The sequence below is a fragment of the Peromyscus leucopus genome, chromosome 8b, assembly GCF_004664715.2.
Source record: "Peromyscus leucopus breed LL Stock chromosome 8b, UCI_PerLeu_2.1, whole genome shotgun sequence".
Classification (NCBI taxonomy): domain Eukaryota; kingdom Metazoa; phylum Chordata; class Mammalia; order Rodentia; family Cricetidae; genus Peromyscus; species Peromyscus leucopus.
Window position 1 is genome coordinate 67,508,228 of NC_051086.1, and position 23,148 is coordinate 67,531,375.

General features: G+C 42.5%; 1 protein-coding gene across 4 annotated transcripts in view; it reads left to right on the plus strand.

Moving 5' to 3' along the window:
• Nucleotides 1–23,148, plus strand: part of Acaca (acetyl-CoA carboxylase alpha) — a 266,901-nt gene that overhangs the window by 41,368 nt on the left and 202,385 nt on the right. For 2 of the 4 annotated variants that reach the window (XM_028890514.2, XM_028890515.2), the window contains exon 2: nt 21,651–21,697. In XM_028890514.2, the coding sequence (XP_028746347.1) occupies nt 21,651–21,697 (47 nt within the window). Of the gene's footprint in view, nt 1–4,590; nt 4,688–10,489; nt 10,626–21,650; nt 21,698–23,148 lie in introns of those variants that run through there. The other 2 variants (XM_037201549.1, XM_028890516.2) reach the window with 2 other exon arrangements.

The following is a 23,148-nucleotide window of genomic DNA, read 5'->3' on the forward strand; positions in this document are numbered from 1 at the left end:
GTAGGAAAAAAGGAAGGAACAGTCAGAGTGGGTCTGGAAGAGGAACCCTTGACCAGAAGCCAGGAGGCCTTTTAAGGTTCTAGTTGAGGCCCCGTCACTGATTGAATTGTTAAGGAAGTTCCTTAACCTCTTTGGCCCTTAATTATTTCAGTCCCTCTACCATGTGGATTCTGGGAATTGAACTGAGGTTCCTAGGCTCAGCAGTAAGCACCTTGCCCTGCTGAGACATCTCACCAGTCTTCTTAATTAATTAATGTTTTGAGACAGGGTCAAACTCAAACTTGTGACAGTCTTGCCTCAGTCTGCCCAGTGCTAGGATTATAGGGAAAACTTACCATGCCCAGTTTAGGAATAACTATTATCTAATTCTTATCACTACAAATGAGTTTTGGGTTTTTTTTTGTTTTGTTTTGTTTATTTTTTGTTTGTTTTTCATTTTTCAAGACAAGGTTTCTCTGTGTAGCCCTGGCTGTCCTAGAACTTGATCTGTAGATCAGGTTGGCCTCAAATTCACAGAGCTCCGCCTGCCTCTGCCTCCTGAATGCTGGATTAAAGGCATGTGCCACCACTGCCTGGTGAGTTTTGCCTCTTTTAAAAAGAATTTCTTATTAAAAATTTTAGGTTGTTCATGAAGTGTACCCTTTTGCCCAAACAGATTTACTTTCAAGTGTTGCAATGAGTTGTTGGCCTGGTTAAAGCCTCCGGCTTCTGCTGCACCATTGATACTGACAGCGGACCCTCACAGAGACTCCTCTGGTGTCCTACTGTTGCCCTGAGTCCTGGAGAGCCTTCCCCTTCACTTGATCCAGCAACTCATAGGTTAAAAAAAATTCTTTTGGGGGGAGGTACAAGGGTGGAGGGCTGATATGGAAGGACTTGGAAGTGAGTGGGATTGGGGTGCATGGTGTGAAATTCCCAAAGAATTGATAAATAATTGATAAAAAAAATTAGACTGGAATAAAAAGCAATGGGAACCTTTGTGGCAACCTTCATATATATGAATCATTATACTTCGTTCTCATTCATTCAGATCTTTGCCATTTATTTATTTATTTATTTATTTATTTATTTATTTATTTATTTATTTATTTATTTATTTATTTATAGAAGGTCCTATGTAGTCCTGACTGGCTTGCAACTTGGTATACAGACAAGGCTCACAGAGGTCTGCTTGCCTCTGTGTCCTGGAATTAAAGGGATATGTCATCGCTCTGGCCTTGTCTTTTTTTCCCCCCTCAAGACAAGGTTTCTCTGTGTAGCCCTGGCTGTCCTGGAACTCGCTATGTAGACCAGATTGGCCTCCAACTCACAGAGATCTGACTGCCTCTGCCTCCCAAGTGCTGGGATTAAAGGTGTGTGCCACCACCCCCTCCACTGCCTTGTCTTTTAAAATTAGAAACCTATATATTCTTTTTTGTTTGTTTGTTTGTTCATTTATTTTGAGACAGTGTCTCTCTACACAGCTCTGACTATGCTGGAACTCAGAGAGATCTGCTTGTTTCTGCCTCCTGAGTGCTGGGATTAAAGGCAAGGCATGCATCACTACTCCCAGCTCTGTTTAATTTTTTGCTCAGTACTAATTTTAAAATTGATTCACAATGTTTCATGTAGCAAGTTTTTGTTTGTACTTAGTGATTTACAATACCCCATTTTATGAATGTAGCACAATTTAATACTCTACTGTTACAATATTCTTGGAACTTATTTGAAGGTTTCCCAGGGTATAAATATAAATTGAAGCTAGGTTAGAGGATATGTAAGTTATGTTCAGCTTGACTATTTATAGTACATTATTTTTTTCCTTTAAATATTTATTTATTTTATGTATATGAATGCTTTATCTGCATGTGCGACTTTATGCCAGAAGAGGGTATCAGATTCCATTAGAGATAGTTGTGAGCTACCATGTGGCTGCTGGGAATTGAACTCAGGACTTCTGGAAGAGCAGCCAGTGCTCTTAACCTCTGAGCCATCTCTCCAGTCCCGTAAATTATTTTCTTTTTTGTTTTTCGAGGCAGGGTTTCTCTGTGTAGCTTTGTGCCTTTCCTGAAACTCACTTGGTGGCCCAGGCTGGCCTCGAACTCACAGAGATCTGCCTGCCTCTGCCTCCCGAGTGCTGGGATTAAAGGCATGTGCCACCACCACCCGGTACGTAAATTACTTTTTCTTTTCTTTTCTTTTCTTTTCTTTTCTTTTCTTTTCTTTTCTTTTCTTTTCTTTTCTTTTCTTTTCTTTTCTTTTCTTTTCTTTTCTTTCTTTCTTTCTTTCTTTTTTTAAAGATTTATTTATTTATTATGTATACAGTGTTCTGTCTGCACATATCCTTGCAAGCCAGAAGAGGGCACCAGATCTCATTACAGATGGTTGTGAGCCACCATGTGGTTGCTGGGAATTGAACTCAGGACCTTTGGAAGAACAAGCAGTGTTCTTAACCGCTGAGCCATCTTTCCAGCCCCGTAAATTACTTTCTAAGAAGATGTTTTTAATAATAATTCCATTTGTAACATATACTTGTTCTATATTCTTTAAAATTTTTTATTATACTTATTCATTTATATGTAAGTGTTTTGCTTGCATGTATGTATATACACCACATGCATGCTTGGTGCCCTCAGAGGTCAGAGGAGAGCATCAGATCTCCTGGAACTAGAGTTATGGATCATGGTGAGACACCACGTGGGTGTTAGGAATCAAACCTGGGTCCTCTGCAAGAGCAGCAAGTACTCTAAACCATTGAGCCAGCTCCCTGTTCCATATTCTTGACAGAGGGGCCAAAGAACTGTTCCAGTATAACAGGAAATGAGCCTGAGCAGACCCAGGTGTATCCCTTTGGTTGGTCTCAAAACCCAAGATCATGGACATTTGCTCCCTCTCTGCAAGCAAGGGTAAAATGCTGCTTAGTCCTTGTATATGCTCTGCTATCCTGAATTAATAACATAGCATTTAATACCATAGAACTCCTGAAGCAAGTGGACATCCATAGGAATGTTTTCTAAGTACTCATAGAAAATGAGTGAAGGGGACATACAGAGAAAAGAGCAAGTCATATTTTCTATGTGACTTCTTTGTTTCCAGCTCTGTATTAGAGGTTTTTTTTTTGTTATATTTCATCCACAATATCACCATATAGAGTTAATTGTATAGTCAAGGAAACAGACACAGAAAAGGAGCCACTTGCTCACAGTCTAATTAGTGACAAAGCTAATTAGTGACAGGTTTGGGATTTTAGGCCTGGTCTCTGATTAAACAGCTCAAGTTGGGTGGATTTTTTGTGTTTGTTTGTTTTGTTTTTTAAATGGTGTATAGCACAAAAGACGCTTCCCTTATCTTTGCCTTAGATTACCAAGAATCAATTCTTTTCAGTTTGTATTGACTCCTATTCAAAAGATAATGGGCATTTCATTCGTTGATTTAAGCTACATTTCCTTTCCATTGTCATCATCCTTTGTTTTCATTAAGCAAATCAGTTGTATCAAAACAGGAGGTCCACTGGTGAACAGGATTTGTTCGATAGCTTCCTACCTGTATGTCTAGGTTATTTATCAGAAGTACTTTTCTTGTTAAAGACGGAAGCAGTGAAAGCTGGTTTAATATCCAATAAAGGGAGATAGGCGTGGCTGTCACAAACCTGAAGGGAGAAGCAGGAAGAATTTGGGCTAGTTCAGGCTGTGAGTCTCAAAAGAAAAAGAAAATAGGAATGAAAGGATAAGAAGAAGTTAACTAATGGATCAGTGTTCCTTAATAGTAAAGACTGCAAATATTATGTTATTTTTAGTATTTATTGTGCTTCATGTATAACAGCAGCAGTGGGGAAGTTGAGGGTATTTTGAGGAAGACAAATGCCTAAACATGCAGCAGGAAAAACTAAAGTCTGATATGACGTAATGGACATACTGAAAAAACTTAGAGGTTAATGACAGGGGAAGGAAATAATTAGCCAGGAGTCTTTCATGGCTGTAGGAGAATGAGGTGTGTAGGTTGTAAAGCAGAACAACACAAGGTCAGAATCCCAGGACTAAGCAACAAGTAAATAAATTATCCTGTTTTTCTGCCTTTAAGTAAAAAGGTCTTTAACATTTCTCCAGGTGTTTAGTTTTGCGGTATGGGTGTATATGCACGTATATGTATACACACTATAACACACACACACACACACACACACATCTGTGTGTAGTTCTCATGGAAGAAGAAACTAAGGTGTGGGACTTCCTAAAATGTAGTAGGGACTGGAAGTGTTTGGGATTAGATCATAAGGGGGAGGGGGAGCTGAAATGACATGTGAAAACCCAAGTACACTGAAAACCCTGGTGTCCATGTGAAAATATCGTGGGCAGTCTCCAGTATAAACACTGTTCTTCATTATGCAATGTAATCTTGCCTTTCGACACCAGGACCAGTCTTATAAAGAGGGCTCCATGAGGAGATTTTCTGACCTTATGGTGTGAGGTTCCGTAAGGCTCTTAACTCTGGACAAACCTGAATGGTTGACCAGAGCAAAGGGACTGGTGTTCAGATAAGGCCTTTGTGCCTTTTATCTTACAACTGGAGCCACAGCTTTTTGGCAAGGGGCTGGCTCTCTTGAATTCTGATCATCAATAGAACTGCTAAGTAACTTACTGGAGGCTTTGCCTCCCAAAGGCAAGGTGAAGACTGATAAGCAGAGATCAGGAGCACAGTGGCCTCTCAGGTACAGTGCTAATCTTTCTTTTCTTTTTTCTTTTTCGAGACAAGGTTTCTTTGTATAGTCTTGGCTGTCCTAGAACTCAGTCTGTAGATCAGGCTGGCCTTGAACTCACAGATCCACCTGCCTCTGCCTTCTGAGTGCTAGGATTAAAGGCTTGTGCCACCATTGCCCAGTGCTAATCTTTATTTCAATCAATGAAACACTAACTAATATCTTTCCCTGGCCTTACTCTCAGAGTTACAAAGAGGGGTGCTAAACTGTAGGATGCTGTATTCAACATGCACACAAAATTACAGCGGGATTTAAACACTGTATCTTGTGCTGGTAACCATACTGCTGCTGGGATGCACAGGAGAGAGATGAGTGGAAGCTAGGGAGGAGCTAGTGTCTAAGAGAAGATGAGACTTTCAAGGACTAAAAAGATTCAGAAAAACAGCAGGAATGATAAGTCTGACAGCATAAGGAAAGGTATGAAAACAATTCTGGAGGGGCTGGAGAGATGGCTCAGTGGTTATGAGCACTGGCTGCTCTTCCAGAGGACCGGGTTCAATTCCCAGCACCCACAGGACAGCTCACAACTGTCTGTAATTCCAGTTCAGGGGACCTGACATCCATAGCAAAACACCAATGCATGTAAAAAATAATAAAAATTAAGAACAATTATAGGAAGTTCTAGAAGCCAGTTCAGACTATGTATATTGGGGGGTCACTGGGCAAAGGCATCTTGATTTTGTCTTATTTTGTTTTATTGAGGGTTTCACTATGTAGCCCTGGCTGACCTAGAACCCTTTATGCAGACTAGCCTGCCTTCAAACTTGTGGTGATCCTCCTGCTACTGCCTTCTGAGTACGAGGATTACCGGTTTGTGTCACCACACCCAGCTAACATCTGGGTATTTTACCTCCCAGCCTCCATTTCTATACGGCACTTTATTTCCTCCCCCTCTCTTTTGTGGTATTGGCATTGAACCTAGGTCCTCAGGCATGCTAGGCAGATGCTCAACCACTGAGCTCCAGCTCCAGGACTATAAAGATACTCTTTCCTTCTCTATTTCAATTCAAGTCTGACCTGAAGATTGCTATCTTAGAAATACAGATGTTGGAGACATTGCTATTCAACAAGATACTCTGGCAGCAAACAGGGGGGCAATAATGCTAAATACTAAACTTGTGTTGTCAAACTTCATTGTGGACAATGACTAGGTTTCCTTTTTAAGAGAGTCTACATTTTCCCTTTTAAAAATTACATATACATACATACATACATAGATACATAAATATATATGCGTGTGTGTGTGTGTGTGTGTGTGTGTGTGTGTGTGTGTGTGTGTGTAAATTAGGAGGCAATTAGTGGGAATCTGTTCTCATTTTCCATCTTGTAGGTTCCAGGATTGAACTCAGGTCATCAGGCTTAGTGGCAAATGTCTTATTGAGTCATCTTGCCAGCCCCTTTTCCTCTTTTCTTTAAAAATGTATTGTATATATTGATTGCATATATTCATATATACAAGTATATGTTGTATGAGAGAATCTGCAGTTTTTGTGTGTGTGGGGGGGGGCGCATGTGGGTATGAGCATGACTTGTGGAGGTCAGGTAATTTGTAGGAGGCTGTTCTAATTCTATTTTCCAACATGTGGGACCTGGGGATCAAACTTAGGTCATCATGATTAGTGCCAAATACCATCACAGGTTGAGCCATCTTGCAGCCTCAGGAATCTACATTTTAAACAAGCACTCCAGTGTTCCTATTACAGGTGGCCAGTGCAACATACCTTGAGAAATACTGCTCTTATCTAAAGCAGAAATGACTGCCAAATGGAACTACATGGAAAATGCTAATATACTATTTAGATAAATATGGGCTTATCTGCTTTTGAAAATTTATCATCTCTCACCTATGCCTTTTACAAATTTTCATGACTATCATCTAAGGAATGAGATATAGGTGCTGTTTAAGAGTGCTAGTTTTGTCTTCCCAAATAGTTTGTAATCACTATAAAGACAAGGATCTCTCAGACTTTTCCCATAATAGGGAAAGAGATCAATGAGGGGAGCTGGGATGCTTATGATCAATTCCTGTTACCTCTAGACAACTTCATTTGTGTGTGTGTTCCGAGACGGAGGTTTCTCTGTGTAGCCTTGGCTGTCTTGGAACTTGCTTTCTAGACCAGGCTGGCCTCGAACTTATAGAGATCTGCTTCCCTTGTGATGGGATTAAAGGTATGTGCTACCATTGCCCAGTTCCCCCCTCATTTTTTAAACTTGCATTTATTTATGCTGAATTTATTCCTGTGTTATAAGTTTTTGTCTCTTCAGTTTCTTCTGGGGTATCCTTCTTCTATGCACCCTCCTCTTCTGGCTTTGGGACAGTGTGTTCATTTCAGTGACAATCATCTGGATGTCGCAGAGGAGCACATATATGGGCTAATTCAGCCATGAGCTCTGTCTTCACATCTTATGTGCTTTGTTCACCTGGATATGTTCAGTGACTAGAGAACCCACATCTCAACCATTCAGTTCATACTCTCTGAATTTTTAAGCATGACACAAAAACCCAGCACTCTTTTGGAGCTACAGACCCTGTATCCTGAGCCATTGTTTGGCTTGGACAACCTGACTCCACCATTATACTGCTAGAAGGGAACACATTGCTTCTTTAAAGTGCCGTGTTTTAGACACTTGGTGGCTTTTTGAATATGCATAGCCTTGATGGCCTGGGGAATATCGCTTTCTTAAAGTGAACATGAGGATTTGAACCTCTTGATTTGCATGATTTTGTAGGGTTTTCTGGGTCAAGAAAGTAGTGAACCATTTTCACAGGTCACCTCAGGCTACTTACAGGAAGATCTGACTTCCTCGTTACACAATTAAAAAAATTTTTTTTAATTGTATGAGTGTTTTTCCTGGATGTTTGTTGTGTACCATATGTGTGTCTAGGGCTTGAGGAAGCCAAAAGAGGGTGTCAGATTCCCTGGAACTATAGTTACAGACTGTGAGACACCCATATAGGTACTAGGAATTGAACCCAGGTCCTCTGGAAGAGTGGTCAATGCTGCTGAGCCATCTCTCCAGCCACTATACGACTTCTTGAAAAAATGTGGAGACCTTGTGTTATGTCTTTTAGGGTGGTTATAACAAAAATACCACATCACAGAAACAATATAGAATTCTTCACATTTTTGGAGGCTAAAAGTCCATGATTAAAATGTTGGCAGTGTTGTTTTTTTTTTTTTTTCTGAAAATTTTCTTTTAGCCTTGTCAATCATTGTCTTCTCCCTGTCTTCAAAGGATCTTCTCTGGATCTTAATATTCATTTGTTTAATGGTACCAGTCTTATTTTACTAGGGTCTACCCTAAATGATCTTGTTCTAACTTAGTAAGGTCCTTAAAGACCCTATCTCCAACTCCCTCACCACCTACACACACACCTTGAGGTACTGTAGATTAGGACTTCAGCCCAGAAAAAGACCTCTAGTTTCAGCTTCTAAAATGTGTACTCACTTCCTCTCTTCTACCTGTTAGTCTTGTATGGTATGTTTTCTCCACCCTTTGGCTTTCTTCCTCCACCTCTTACAGACATGCGGCTTGTGTGGCAAGGATTCGTGGAGACCAGCTCTAAAAAGCCTAGGGTAGGATAGGCAGGTCTTGGCTTGCCTCACACAGCACAGCACACAGGACTAGTTCCGGTTCCAGGAGTCACTGTCTTAGAGAAATAGTCCTTTGCCAGTTCTTGTCTGCGTCCTAGCATTTGGTAACAGATTCTTTGGAAGTGGTCTTGGGCTATCCTTATTGATTTTCTTCCCTGTAGCCTTTTGCTATTTTGTGTTTTTCTTCAGTCTCCTAAGGCCCAATTCTCCTGCCTCTGCCTAAGTGCACTCTTTCTTAGAGCTCTTTCATTAGGCCTTTCCTTGAGTAGTTCATTAAATTTTTTTTTTGACATTTTGTGTGTGTGTGTGTGTACATGCCCCAGTGTACTTGTGAACTTTGTTCAGTTTTCCTCTTCAACCATGTGGGTTCTAAGGATAATACTTAGATCCTCAGGCTGGATGGTAAACACCTGTACCTGCTAAACCATGTCCCTGGCTGGACTCCCCGAAAGCTGGACTATTTGAATACCTCACTTGAGAATGGACCCCAGGGTCTTGCATGTGTGAGGTGAATGGTTACATCCCACTGTCCTGAAGTTTAGAGGGTAAAACCATTATTGCAGTATCCCTAAAGCTGACAAACAGCAACACCATTAAGAATCCTAGAGAAAGAGACTGTACCATATAAAAGGTAAAAGAACAAGAGGCAACTCCAAGGTTTTTAAAATTTTTTTCCTTGGTCACTTCTTCATGCCAGCTTCAGAGAGTACTCCTATGAAGAGGCAAAGCTTCCCAGATCATTCTTAGTAAGTCGAACATCTTGTTAAACCAGACAGTCTTGCTCAATTATCTTTTTTCTTTTTTAAAGCTCTGAGTTTCTTTGTTCAGCTGAAATTTATCCCAATGACACAGTTACTGTTAAAATATAGGTCACTGTTTTGTAAAATTCACTAATTCTCCAATTTGTTTCCAATCCTTATTACTTCAAAAGTGAGTGGATAAATTCTTGGATAAGCTGCCACCTAATGGTAATGAGGGATCCCATTGTTCCTGTTGACCAATCTTAGTATCTTCCTGTCTTAGCTTCCATCCAAGAATTTGTTTCCTGGGGTGTGGCTTTCTACCCTTTTCACTTTTTGCCCTCTGGCATTGAAATACTCTTCTGGCCATGGTGTTCTCTGCACCTTTCCTGGCCTTCATCACAGGTTCGTGTAAGGACTGGGAAAAGAACTCTGGGTACTCCTCTGCATTTTTGCAATAGGTTAGAACTCACATGGGTCTCCTCTCATTGTTACTGCACCTATGCCCAATGGCTGCGTTGTGTTGGGAATTCTTCCAGTCACCATTAATCGACAATACACACTGCCATGAAAGTCTTGCTGTGAAGTGGCAGACTAGAGAAATTTGTTGGCTTCCCCTCAATAGGCTTGGAGCAACCCCCAGTACAGGATGGAAGGCAACCTAAGAAGTCAGGACTCACTGGCACTTAACTGTTTTAGGCAGGCATGAGACTGCTGTCCTTTGTACCGGGTCTTGCCCACCAAACTTTCTTTATTAAGTCTTCTCTTCAGTACTCCAGAATCCATCATCAACAGCTCCTTTGAGGTAGGCTGGGGAGCTAAGCAAAGGGGCTGGTGATGGACTAGTTGCATTGGTTAGCCTGCATCAATCTGAAGGCAGTGGATGGGCACGATACCGACCTTATTAGTGTCAGCATTAGCAATGAATGCTACGGTCCATCCAGGCAGCGCCCCTACATTGCCTACCGCACCACACCGCTGGGTTCTGGGTTCCTTTCCCGCGCTACTCGCCGCAGGTTCTGGCTGGGAGCTTCGAGCTGAACCATTGCATCCACTCCGCCGGGAGGTGGAGCCGTTGGGCTGGCCCCAAACCCTCCCAGGCAGAAGGGACAACCACCACGTCCCGGACCCGCCCGCCCTCGCACCGCTCGGCCCCGAATGGCAGAGCCGCGCTCGGACCATCGGCATCGCCTCACGTCGCCCCGCCCCGCGCCGCGCGCCCATTGGCTGACGCCGGCCCGAGCCCGCGCCTCGCCCCCCTCCCCCTGGCGCCCGGTCCGCGCCGCTGCCCGGAGCGGGGTCGGAGGTGAACGGCCTGGAGTAACCCCGGACGCGCGCGTACCTCATGGGGCTGGGTGACTGAGGTGGGCGGCCGGGCGGGGGCGGGCCGGGGGCGGGGCGGGCCGCCGAAGCCCCGCCCTCCTCGGCCCGGGTGCCCAGCCGGCCTGCCGAGCGCCTGTCAGCCGTCGCGGAGCCGTCCGCGTCGCCTCCTGTCCAGCACGCCTCGGCGCAGGGGCTCCGCGACCGCCGGTCGGTGCGTGCCGCCAGCCTGAGGTGAGGGAAGGGCCGCAGCCCAACCCGGAGCGGCCCGGGCCGGGGCCGGGCAGCCGGCAGGGGGCGGCCTCACAGCCTCCGCCCGCCCGCTCGCACGCGGTGGGGCTCCATCCCATGCAGCCCCCCGGCCGGGCAGCCGGGTCCTCCCCTCAGCACCGCGGCCTCCAGGTCCCCTCCCCCGAGCTCCGTGGGGAGGGCTCTGGGGTCCCGGGCTCGCGGGCCGAAACCCCGGAACCTGGGAGGAGTGCCGCCCAGGGCCCTTAGGGAGGACCCGGTGTGTCTGCCCGGTGCTTGCTGCCACTCGCCGGGCTGAATCTTTGCGTCCGACCCTGGGCTCCGAGAGGAGACGAGCACGTGGGAGGCGGGTGCTGAGGGCTGGGTCTGGTTGCATGGAAAGTCTTGTTCCTCTCTTGCCCAGAGAGGTGTGGGGCGCAGAGGCGCGGGCTGCTGTGGCTCTCACTGTGCCTTTGTATCGCGGGGAGAGCCCAGGCCAGGCGGGCTGTCCCTCTGCCAGTTCCTGCTCGGAGCATTTAAGGGTTTCTATGAGGGACGGAAGTAGGAAAAGCGTACTCGCCAGTTCTTAACTCTCCTTTGGCGTTAGTCTTGATGGTTTAGGGCAGCTCTTGAAAATAGGACCTAAGAACGTGATGGGAAGCTAAAGATTTCAGAGGAAAATGTGCGTGGAGATTCTGCCCACGTCTGGGCCGGTATTATTTTTGGATTTGAGTATCCGGCAAGTGGACACTTCCAATCAGATTTAAAGATCAGGGGCTTCATGTAGGCCTTGTGGGTTTTTATAAAAGCATACAGGAGTATGCATACTGCTCAGGGGAAATAATTTTAGATGGTTTTGCTGGGAGATTTAAGACAAATCAAAGGACTCTAGGATTTCCTGATTCCATGTCTACATAAAGTGTTTCAGAAACTTCCCAATGTGCAGAATAAATCTAATGACCTGGCCTTCACTCTCAGAAGTTGATTTCTTTTGACTTTTCTGTTTCATTTTCCTCTCTCATCATACAATTCAGGCTGGGAAGTATGCTTTCTTTGGTTACATAGTTTCCTCTCTGTTAGGGGACAGGAATACCTAATTTGTTGCTTCATGAATGGTGATGCCCTTGACATCTGTCTGTCTTGGGGATTTCTGTGCTCACTTGACAAGCACTTGTTGGGAAAGCATTGTGTTGTTTAAAACTAGGATCGCTTTTAGCATTGTAGGTAGTAGATGCCTGCTTGCTGCAAAGTAGCAAGTCTCTTCCTACTTCTTTGGCTTCCGTTTCTTTATTTCTAAGTACTACTTAAGCCTTAACAGGAATATAGATGCGACCCCATTAATAATTAACAAAACCTGTGGGTTTGTGAAAGCCGTCAACAGTAAAATACTAATTTCTAAAGCTGCCTGTGTTTATTATTGTTGTAGAGGTTTTGCTTATGTTTTTACCAAAGTAGAATAGAAATACGTCACAGGTAAGATTAAATTGTTTTTAAGATGGGAGGAAAAGTTGGGAAATACTGGGCCTTTCACTTAATGAATTTATACATCAGACCATAACTAGGTAATATCCAAGAAGTGTCATTGTGAAAGCTAGCCTTGGAGAACTCTGAAGTGCTGTGAACAGGTTCATGTGTAGAGCACTTTTCAGCTAGTGAGTAGGAAAATTTTTACCTGTCCCACGGACTGGTTTAACTGGTCTGCAGCTAGTGTTTTGTTTTTATTTGGAGGGTCTCCATGTGTTCAGCCTTGAATTTGGAGTCTTCCTTCCTCAGTGTCCCAAGTACTAGGCATGTGCCACCATACTTTGCTCTGTGTTTTTCTTCTCTTCCTCTTTCTTTCTCTCTCTCTCTCTCTCTCTCTCTCTCTCTCTCTCTCTCTCTCTCTCTCTCTCTCATCCCTCTTCTCTTCCCTCTTCCCCCTGCTCTTTTCTCTCCTCTCTCTGCTCTTTTTCCCTCCCTCTCTCCCCTTAGGTAGGATTTCTTTGTGTAGTGTGTAGCCCTGGCTGTCCTGGAATTTTGTAGACCCGTCTGACCTTAAACTCAGATCTGCCTGCCTCTGCCTCTCAAGTGCTGGGATTAAAAGCCACACTCGGCTTTTCCTTTATTTTTCTTCTTCCTTGTTTTGGATCTGCTTGTTTTCCTGTGTGTTTGTATGTGCACACGTGTGGTCAGGAAGGTGCTGAGGTCCGTGTGTGGAGGTGGGAGGACAGCCGTCAGGCGTGGGTCTTCAGGTTGTCAGGCTCCACAAGTGCTTTTGCCCGCAGAGTCATTTTCCCTACCCTTTTAAAAAACAACCCCATAACTTGGATCTATTCATTCTTTGTGGGGAGCATAAACATGTCATGTGGAGATCATAAGACAGTCTGAAATCTGTTTTCTCCTTCTGTGTCTTGTGAGCCTTGGGGATTGAACTCGGATCACCAACTCAACAACAATCCCCTTTACCAGCTGAGCTACCTCCAGGGATTACAGGTGTGCACCACCATACTTGTTTTATTTTTTACATTTATCGTGCGTGTGCATGTGTGCTCGCACTTATATGTGGTCAGAAGACAATTTACGAGAGTTGGTTCTCTTCTACCATGTGGGCTCCTGGCAAGTACCTTTATGTGTTGAGCTGTCTCCTTGGCCTTCTCACCTTTGTTTGTTTGTTTGTTTTGAGACAGGGTTTCTCTGTGTAGCTTTGGAGACTGTCCTGGAACCAGGCTGGCCTCCAGCTCAAAGAGATCCTCCTGGCTCTGCCTCCCGAGTGCTGGGATTGAAGATGTGCACCACCACCACCTGGCCCTTCTCACCTTTTTTATGCAGTGTTGGGGATTGAACTCAGGGCTTTGTGGATTCTAAGTAGGCACTTCACCAGCTCAACATCCTCAGCCCCACTGCGCCTTTCTTTAAAATTAAGGCATTTCCAACCTACAGCGCCGCCCCCGGCCCCCCCCCCCCCCCCCCCCCCCCCCCCCCCCCCCCCCCCCGTCACATGAGTCCCAGGGTATCTATGAATAGGACCAAGATATTTGTAGATGACATCATTTTGAAATATCAAAAAATTAGGTATTCTTTTTTTAAATTTGTTTTTGTTTTTGTCATTTCTAGGCTGGCTAATACCTTAATTATTGGATGAGGAAACAAAATAAACAATTGTATAATAATACACTTAAATTTAATGTTTCTACTTGGGAGATATTGGCTATTCTTTCAGCATTTTAGAAAAAAGTTATTTCATCATTGTCTAACTTAAAAAAATATTTATATGTGCATATGGCACCGGAGGGAGCAAAGTCAGAAGACAGTTTTGGGGAGTTGGTTCCCTCACTCTCTTCTTATCACCAAAGATTGAACTCAAGTGGCCAGGCTTGCTCTCAGCTTGTCTGCTAGCTGAGCCATCTCACCACCATTAGCTTGTTCCTAAAGACTGGTAACTGTAGAAGCTATACATCAAGTACCTTTCTATACATTTAAATCAATAGGCTTATGAAGAAGTGAATAAACACTGAAGCCTCATTGGCTGGAAAGAAAATTCTTATTCACTGCCCTTTGAAGGCAGTCCTCATCGGTCATCCACTTTAACAGATTCCTGTTTACGTAGTTTATTCCTGTTTGTTTGTTTTTTAATTTCTGAAACTTCAGTGAGAATTCTCAGCTTTACTTGAATGTAGTGGTTCATTTGACAGGATTTAAATAATAAAAAAAAAAAGCTTGGTTGTAGTTTTACACGGATGTTGCACTTACATGAAGAGTGCATCTGATCTGGCATAAGCTCTTACAAGGTTAGCCAGTTAATCTTCGTTAAGTGTGTCCTAATGATTGAGTTCTCTTACCAATTTGTTATTCAAGTTGCCATTACGCCATCTGGCTTGGGGACGTCTAAGGAGACAGGTAAGAAGTAGTTTCACAATTAGGGATTTTGTTGGGTGTGGTGGCCCTTGTCTGTAATCTCAGAATTTAGGAGGCAGAAACGGGAGGACTTCCATGAGTTTGAGGCCAGTGTGGTGTACATAGCAGGTTCCAGGTGAGCCAAGGCCTGCCTAAGAAGAAAGCTTTCTCAGAAACAGTAAAAAATGAAACCCCAAAGGGATGTTAATCACTGTACCTAAAGGTTGATGGCCTCAAATGATGCCAGAAGACAACTTCATTCCATCCTTTCAGCATTCTGTTCTGACTCTTCATTACATGAGGAACTGCAAAAATAGTCACTGTTCTATAACTCTGGGGATTGAAGTCACGTGGCTGTATGTCCAAGTTATGAAGAGGTCATCTTATAACTAGCCTGTATGAATAATTTTTTTTTTTACATGATAACAAAAGTTTGAAATTTTTGAATGAACTTGTTAAGTTTGAAAATAGACCTAGCCGGGTAGTGGTGGCCTATGCATTTAATCCCAGCACTTGGGAGGCAGAGGCAGAGGATCTGAGTTCAAGGCCAGTATGGTCTACAGAGCGAGTTCCAAAAGGAAAAAAAAGTCAATTCCACAGCAAAACATACAGTACTAATATGTGAATAATATTTTCGTTGTCTAAATGCTCAAGATAAGGGGTCATAGCATCTTGGGTTAACAGGAAAGCTGGCTACTAAGCTTATTTTAAAATCTTCAGTTAATGATGCATATACAAGTTAATTTCAAAAAGTACAAAAGAGTAAAACAATATTTACCCTCCTGTTTTTTGCTTTACAGCCACCTTGTTACCCACACCAATAGTAAACAGTGTTTTTAATTTCTTCCCCCTCCCACCCCTGCCTTTTTTTTTTTTTTCTGAGACAGAGTTTCTCTGTGATCTATAGAGCTCACTCTGTAGATCATGCTGGCCTTGAACTCAAAAAGATATGCCTACCTCTGGCTTCTGAGTGCTAATATTAAAGTTGTGCAGTTCCCTCTCCCCTTTAATTTCTTACTAGTTATGAAATATTTTACTGGATTTGTCCTTTGTGACATCTTACAAGCTGGTCTAGTATTCACTTTGTAGGTCAGGTTGACCTTCATTTCAACAATCCTCTTGGCTCTTGTGTTGGGATTAGAGGCTCCTGGTACTTCACCCAGGTTGTTTGCTTGTTTTCAGACATGGTTTTACACAGTTTACTGATGGACTCCAACTCACATTGGAGCCATTACAGCCAAGGCTGACTGTGACATCTGCTCCTTCTGCCTCTTCCTCCAAGTAGTGAGGTTACAGGTTTGTACCTCCATGCCTGGTTAGATAATTTACATTTAATGTTATAAATTTTTGTTTGTTTGTTTGCTTTAGATAAAGTTTCTTTATGTAGCTTTGGCTGGCCTAGAACTCAAGCCTCTGCCTCGCAAGTGATGGGATTAAAGTTGTGTAAATGTTACGAATCTCTAAATGTCCAGAAACTTATTTTTGTCCAGAAATTTATTATCGTTGGGGTCTGGGGTCACTAAGTCCTGGAATTAGAGGTATAGGTCACACCTTACCTGGCAACTTCTTATCTCCCTCCCTCCCTTATATTGAATCCAGGGCATCACACACCCTAGACCTGTGCTCTGCCACATTTCTAACTCCTTGCCTATAGTTTAAAAAGTTACATGGTCCACAAAGTTGATTAAAATCCTAAGCATTCCTACTTCAGTTTCTCTTGGTAGATATATTTGTGCTATGTGTTTTTGTGTGTGAGTAACGTACTTGTCTAGTTGCAGCTGTTAAACATTGTTTATTGATATCTTACGATAGATACTGAAGATTTGGCTTTCAATCTACTCCTTATCCTCACTATTCATCTTTATCTTTTCTATATCCACCAGCTGACCACCCAGATGAGTTACTTTATAGCCTTATTTTTATTTTTATTTTATTTATTTATTTTTTTTGGTTTTTCGAGACAGGGTTTCTCTGTGTAGCTTTGCGCCTTTCCTGGAACTCACTTGGTAGCCCAGGCTGGCCTCGAACTCACAAAGATCCGCCTGCCTCTGCCTCCCGAGTGCTGGGATTAAAGGCGTGCGCCACCACCGCCCGGCTATAGCCTTATTTTTAATCAGGAAGTTTATATTATGAATGTGTAAATGTTGTATAGGATTTAGTTGTATCCTCTGATTTCTTTCCTGTACAACTTTTTCTTTTGAGGTAATAATGGTCTTTATTTCTGTTGTTAGCTTTCTGTGAGTTATCATATATTAACTAGACCAGTTTTCTAAATCTTCCAGGACACTGATATGAGCCAGATAGTCCATTAAATTTTCATCTATAAAATCTCTGTCAGACTTCTCAGGCTGGCTCCAGCCTAAGTTGTTTGCTTCTTGCATCTGGCACTTAATGGCCATCCTGGACTCCCTCCTCTTCATCACCCTGGGGATTCTCTTTACCCTCTCTTCTGCTGCTGGAGAATTCATCTCCCACGTCTTCCACACTCTTGGTTTGTTCCCTCATTTGGGTCGAGAATATTTTTTCGTGTCATTATGAGAGAGAACACATGGGATGTATATATTTTTTAACTTTTTGCTTAAAAGTTTTTAGCTTACCAATGACAGTTCGATGGACACCAATGTCCCCTTGGCCCAGATTCATCAATTTTTAACATTTTGCCACATCTGCTTTACTGCTCTCTGTTGTGTGTTTTTCTGAGTTATTTCAGACTAAGCTGAAAAACCCATAAATACTTCTGCTTATTTCTTCTAAGAATTAGGACATTTTTCTGTTTTAATTACTTATTATACCCCCTCTCCCATTTAACATTGTAAAAATTGTAATTCATATTCTCATTTAAGATTTCTTACTCATCTTAGTAATAGCTGTGGTTTTTTTTTTTTTTTTTTGTGACAGTGTCTCACGGTGAAGCCCTGGCTGTCCTGAAACTCACTTTATAGACTAAGTTGGCATGAGACTCACAGAAATGCATGCCTGCCTCTGCCTCCTGAGTGCTGGCATTAAAGGTGCCAGCACTCAGGAGGCAGAGGCAGGGGCTTTTTAAAATTATTCTTCTCAGGAAAGAGGGGGATCTGTGATTGGTATGTAAAATGAATAAAAATTTTTCTTAATAAAGTTATTCTCTCATATATGACACCCTGACTGCAGGCCTCCCAGGGACATAAACCAAACACAGAATAACAAGTTGCAATAAGACCAGGCAGCCGGGCGGTGATGGCCCACGCCTTTAATCCCAGCATTGGGAGGCAGAGCCAGGCAGATCTCTGTGAGTTCAAGGCCAGCCTGGGCTACCAAGTGAGTTATAGGAAGGCGCAAAGCTACACAGAGAAACCCTGTCTGGAAAAACCAAAACCAAAACAAATAACAACAACAAAAGACCAGGCACATACCATCACATCAAGGCTGGACAGGCAACTCAGAAGGAGGAAAAGGGTCTCATAAACCAGCGAAAGAGTCAGAGACAGCCCCCTCCCACTTTTAGGGATACCACAAGAACACCAAGCTACCAGCCATAACATAAAATACAGAGGACCGAGGTCATCCCTTACAGGCTCCCTGATCTCTGTGAGTCCCCATAAGTCCCCATCAATTGGTTCTGTGGATCCGTGTTCATGGGATGTCCCTGACCCCTCTACACCTGAGCTTTTTTAAAAAGTAAGATAGGGTCTAACTATTCTTAGGCTTTGAACTCACCGTAGTCCAGGGAAGGGCTTAAATTTAAACTTGTTTTGCCTCAGCCTCCTGAGTAGCAGATATGAAAAGTCTGCCACAGCTGGCCCAGCAGCATTCTGATCCTTTTTTAAAAATCTTTTTGAGACGGAGTTTCTCTGGGTAGCCTTCGCTGCCCTGGAACTTACATTATAGACCAGAACTCTCTTGCCCAGCATGTGGGGGCCCTAGGTTGTTCAGTCCCAACACACACACACACACACACACACACACACACACACACACACACACAACAGAAGAACTTACCGTTCCTAAAGTATTGTTTGTTGAAGACATTTCCCAGAGTTTACCCCCCCACTCCCATATCGTCTTTTTTTTTTTTTGGTTTTTTTTTGAGACAGGGTTTCTCTGTGTAGCTTTGCACCTTTCCTGGAACTCACTTGGTAGTCCAGGCAGGCCTCGAACTCACAGAGATCCGCCTGCCTCTGCCTCCCGAGTGCTGGGATTAAAGGCGTGCACCACCTCTGCCCGGCTCCCATATCGTCTTCTTGTCAGGTAACTAGATCATGACATTGCATTGCATTTGGTGGTAGTGTACTTTAACTTCTGATCTGTGTAGGTTTTTTGCTTTTCCGAATGACTTTCAAGTTCCAAAGACTGGTCAGTATTTATATTATAGACTCTTCCTCAATTCAAATTTGTCTAGTATTTTCTCAGGGTTAGACTAGGGTTATGTGACTGGGGATGGGAGGGCTAACAGAAATGGAATTGAGCCCTTCTACCTTATTCTTCCCTCCTTATAGTTCTATTCTCTTTTTCATAATCTTTAGTCACTTTTTTTTTTCAAGTAATTTGTTCTTGGTTCTTTCATTTGGGTACTTTCTCAGACATCTGGTAATAACTTAATTACCCGCATATATTTAATAAGGTGATTGAAGAGGTTATTAGAGCTTGGGACAATGTGAGTGGCCCTACTGACTGTTGGCTGCGTTGCAGGATGATCTGGGTGAGAAACCAGGTACCCTAGTGTTAGTGGTGTAAGGTCTCTGCTAGTAATTGTCTAACACCCCAGCCCACCCCAATTCTTCAGACTCTGCAAAACATCTTGTGAGGTCTTAACATGTTTACCAGCTTCAGTTCGGTAAGAGTACCTTTTTACTCTTGTTGGTATCCCCCAGTCTAGAAACTGTTTACCCTTTCTGGAAAATTAGCCTTTTACCAGACTGGTAACTAGTTGCAGGGAAATCAAATAATCTGGAGATTCTGAGACAGACTCTCAACCAGTCCTTCTTTCTTTATTTAGTTCTTTTGTGTGCACAGGTGAAATGTTTTGAAATTCTGTTAGGATTTTGGTTTAGTGGGTTTATTTAGTTACTTAGTACTTTCTTGCTTTTCAAGAAAATTTCTGGGTATCTATAGCCACTTAACTAACAACTAAATTCAGCAGTTCTTTATATATGTATTTATTTAGTGTGTTAGTGTTTGTGTGTGTGTGTGTGTGTGTGTGTGTGTGTGTGTGTGTGTGTGTGAGCACATGTATGGTAATAAACTTTCAGGAGTCCTTGTACTACGTGGGTCCCAGGAATCAAACTCGGGTCTTCAGGCTTGTTGGCAAGTACATTGTACTAAGCTATTTAGTTAGCTTCCTACCAACAGCTAACTCTTGTCCCCCCCCCCCCCCCCTTTTTTTAAAACATTAATTTATTGTTAGAGTGTGTGTGTGTGCAAGCCATAGCATGCCTGTGGAGGTCAGAGGACAACTTGCTATGTGGGTTCTGGGATTGAACTCAGATTGCCAGACTTGGTACAAGTGCTTTTACTTGCTAAGCCATCCCTTTTATGTTTTAGAAAAGGTCTCGTGTAGCCCAGGCTGGTCTGGAATGGACCATTCTTCTACCTCAGCCTTCCAGACACTAGTATTATCTACTGAATTTAAGATTAAGATATTAATTAAGATAAAATTAAGGGTAGGGTGAATATTATCAAAGCATGTTGTATGAAACTCTCATATGAACCAATTTTAAAACAAAACCTGGGAGGCTGGAGAGATGGCTCAGAGGTTAAGAGCATTGGCTGCTCTTCCAGAGGACTTCAGTTTAGTTCCAGGCAAGCTTACAACCATCTATAATGAGATCTGATACTCTCTTCTGGCATGCAGGCATACATGCAGGCAGAACATTGCATACGTAATAAATAAATCTTTAAAAATAAAAAACCTGGCTGGGCGGTGGTGGCATACGCCTTTAATCCCAGCACTCGGGAGGCAGAGCCAGGCGGATCTCTGTGAGTTCGAGGCCAGCCTGGGCTACCAAGTGAGTCCCAGGAAAGGCGCAAAGCTACACAGAGAAACCCTGTCTCGGAAAAAAGAAAAAAAAGAAAAATAAAAAACCTGGGGCTGGAGAAATGGCTCAGTGATTAAGAGCATGGCTGCTCTTTCAGAGGACCCTGGTTCTATTTCTAGCACCCATGTGATGGCTCATAACGGTCTTGCAACTCCAATTGCAAGGAATCCAATGCCCTTTTCCGGCCTCCATGGGTACCAGGCATGCAAGCGGTGTATGTATATGCAGGCAAAACACCCACATACATAAAGTAAAAATAAAGGTAGTTCAGATTCTTGGATCCCCTCCAACTGCAGATCTGATTTAGTAGATTTGGAGTGGAATTTCACATGGGTATTTTAGAAGTTTTTCATTTTTTATTTCTTTTTGTGTTTTGTTTTGTTTCTTTTTGTTTTCTTTCTTTCTTTCTTTTTTTTTTTTCAACAGGGTTCAGGGTTTCCTATAACCCAGACTGGGCCTAGATCTCTCTGTGTTGCCAAGGGTAACTGAAGTCCTGATCCTCCTTCCAATACCTTTCAAATGCTAGGATTGCAGGCATGGGCCAGAGGTCTTGACTGCACATGAGTAGTTTTGAAAGCTTCTAGATGTTTCTTATCCATAATTAAAATGGAGAGTTTCTTTCCTGAATATTTTTATGTTGTTAGCTTAGAAGTAAACCTAGGATTTGGGAAGTAGAGACTCTTTTTGTCTTTTAGAGTTTCCGGATTTAGTATGGTGGGAATGTTCTCTCCCTGGTTTCTAGTCTTTGTGGATACTTAATGACCATTTGGAAACATTCTCAACCTGAGTTTTAGAGAATCAAGTTATTTTCTCCCTATTGCCTCATTTTTTAATGAAGTATTAGAAGTAATAAGTGTAATGCATTTGAATATAGGTTTTTTTTTCAGAAAAGCTATTTTATGAAATAATAAGCTTGAACTGTTGTTTAGTATGCTTAGAAATAAAAGTTTCTGAATATGAAATGCTTTTGTTTTATATAATTAATTACTGAACATTATACTTCAAGTTAAGTAATATTTACAAGAAAACATGATATTTTGAATTTTACTATTTTTGTACTACACTGAATAAAACTAGAGTTGACATAAAGTTGGTATTAAACAGAAAAATCAACCTTCAAATCTCTGTTTTTCTCTTTGTTTAGTTCTTTTTGGAGGTGGATATCTGCTGAGACAATAAGAATTATAAGAGGTCAGTTTCAATAATACTCTTTTATGTTTACAATGTAATACAAATTTTCATGTGCCAAGATGTTCAATTGTGGGGTTTCTGTTGTCTTTCATGAAGAATATTGGCAAGTGAATGAGGAGTCTGACCATGGTGATGACCCACTACTTTCTCTCTTAATTTAGGACTAGAATCAATGGAAATGGGACAGGCTGTGGTGGCTTCTAGAGTGTCTGGGCGGCTACTCAGTGATTTTCCAGGCATGACCTCCCTTTCTGGTGGTGTGCATGCTTGTGCTGGGGAGCAGTACAGGTGCTGGCTGCTGGGCAGGCATCAGAGCTGGTAAACACTGAGCTGTTTCCAGTCCATGCAGCCTTAGAAAGGCCGCCTGGTACTGGCAGCTAAGGAGAGGACAGCTTGAAGCTGGCTGTGTTGAGCCCTTCACTCAATGGCCTGGGGACCCTAGTTTATTAGCAATGGCCTTCTTCCAGCTTTTGAAGTTTATTTTTGTGACCATCACATTTCAGTCAGATTATAAGTTAGAGTGTTCATGTTTTGTGCCTTAGTTCCTTTGTAAAGTCAGGTGTAAGCCAGATGTGGTGGTGTACACCTGTAGTCCCAGCTGTTAGGAGGGAGAGGCAAGAAAGGCAAACTAGGCTATAGAAGTTTGGGGTTAGCCAGACTATGAGATGCTGTCTCTTCCTTGCCCTCTCCCAAAAAACTGATTTTCTACTGCTGTATCTTAATATTCTCCCAAGTGGTCAATATGTTAGAATGTCCCTTTTTCTTTGCCTGTTATTCCCTAACTCTCTTTTTTTCTTCTAATGATTTGGTTTTCTTTTAGACTGAACTCCATACAATTTGGAGACTTAAAAAGAAAAAGATAGAAATATAATATTACAATGTAATTGTATAGCAAATTCAGACAATTTTTTCCCCCATTTCTGGGGTTTGAAATGGCCTCCTAAATGTTAGATAAGTGCTTTACCACTGAGTTACTCCTCTGACCTAGAACTTTTGTATTTGTTTTTTGTTTTGTTATTTTAATGTACAAACAATAGGTTTCATTTAGACATTTATCATACATATAGATCATTGTATATTACTCACGTTCACCCTTGCACTGCCCTTTCCAGTCCCTCTTTCCACTCTTACTGGTTCCCTTTCTCACCTCAAATACTCATTTTCTATTTCCATGCCATAGATATGCATGTATATACACACAGAGATACGTTTAAATCTAGATTCTGCATAGTATAAAAAGTGGTATTTTGTCTTACTTCCCCCATGGTATCCTGTCTTGTTCTCCTCTGCCCCTTCCTTTATACCTCTTCTCCCCTCCCTCATTGCCTCACTTCTGTATTTATTAATGCTAGTTTCAAAAATAAGTAATTCAGCTCCCTTCCAGAATGTTCAGATATTTTCTTTTTTCTTTTTTCTTAATTTCCCCTATTATATTTTCTTGTATTCCTGGC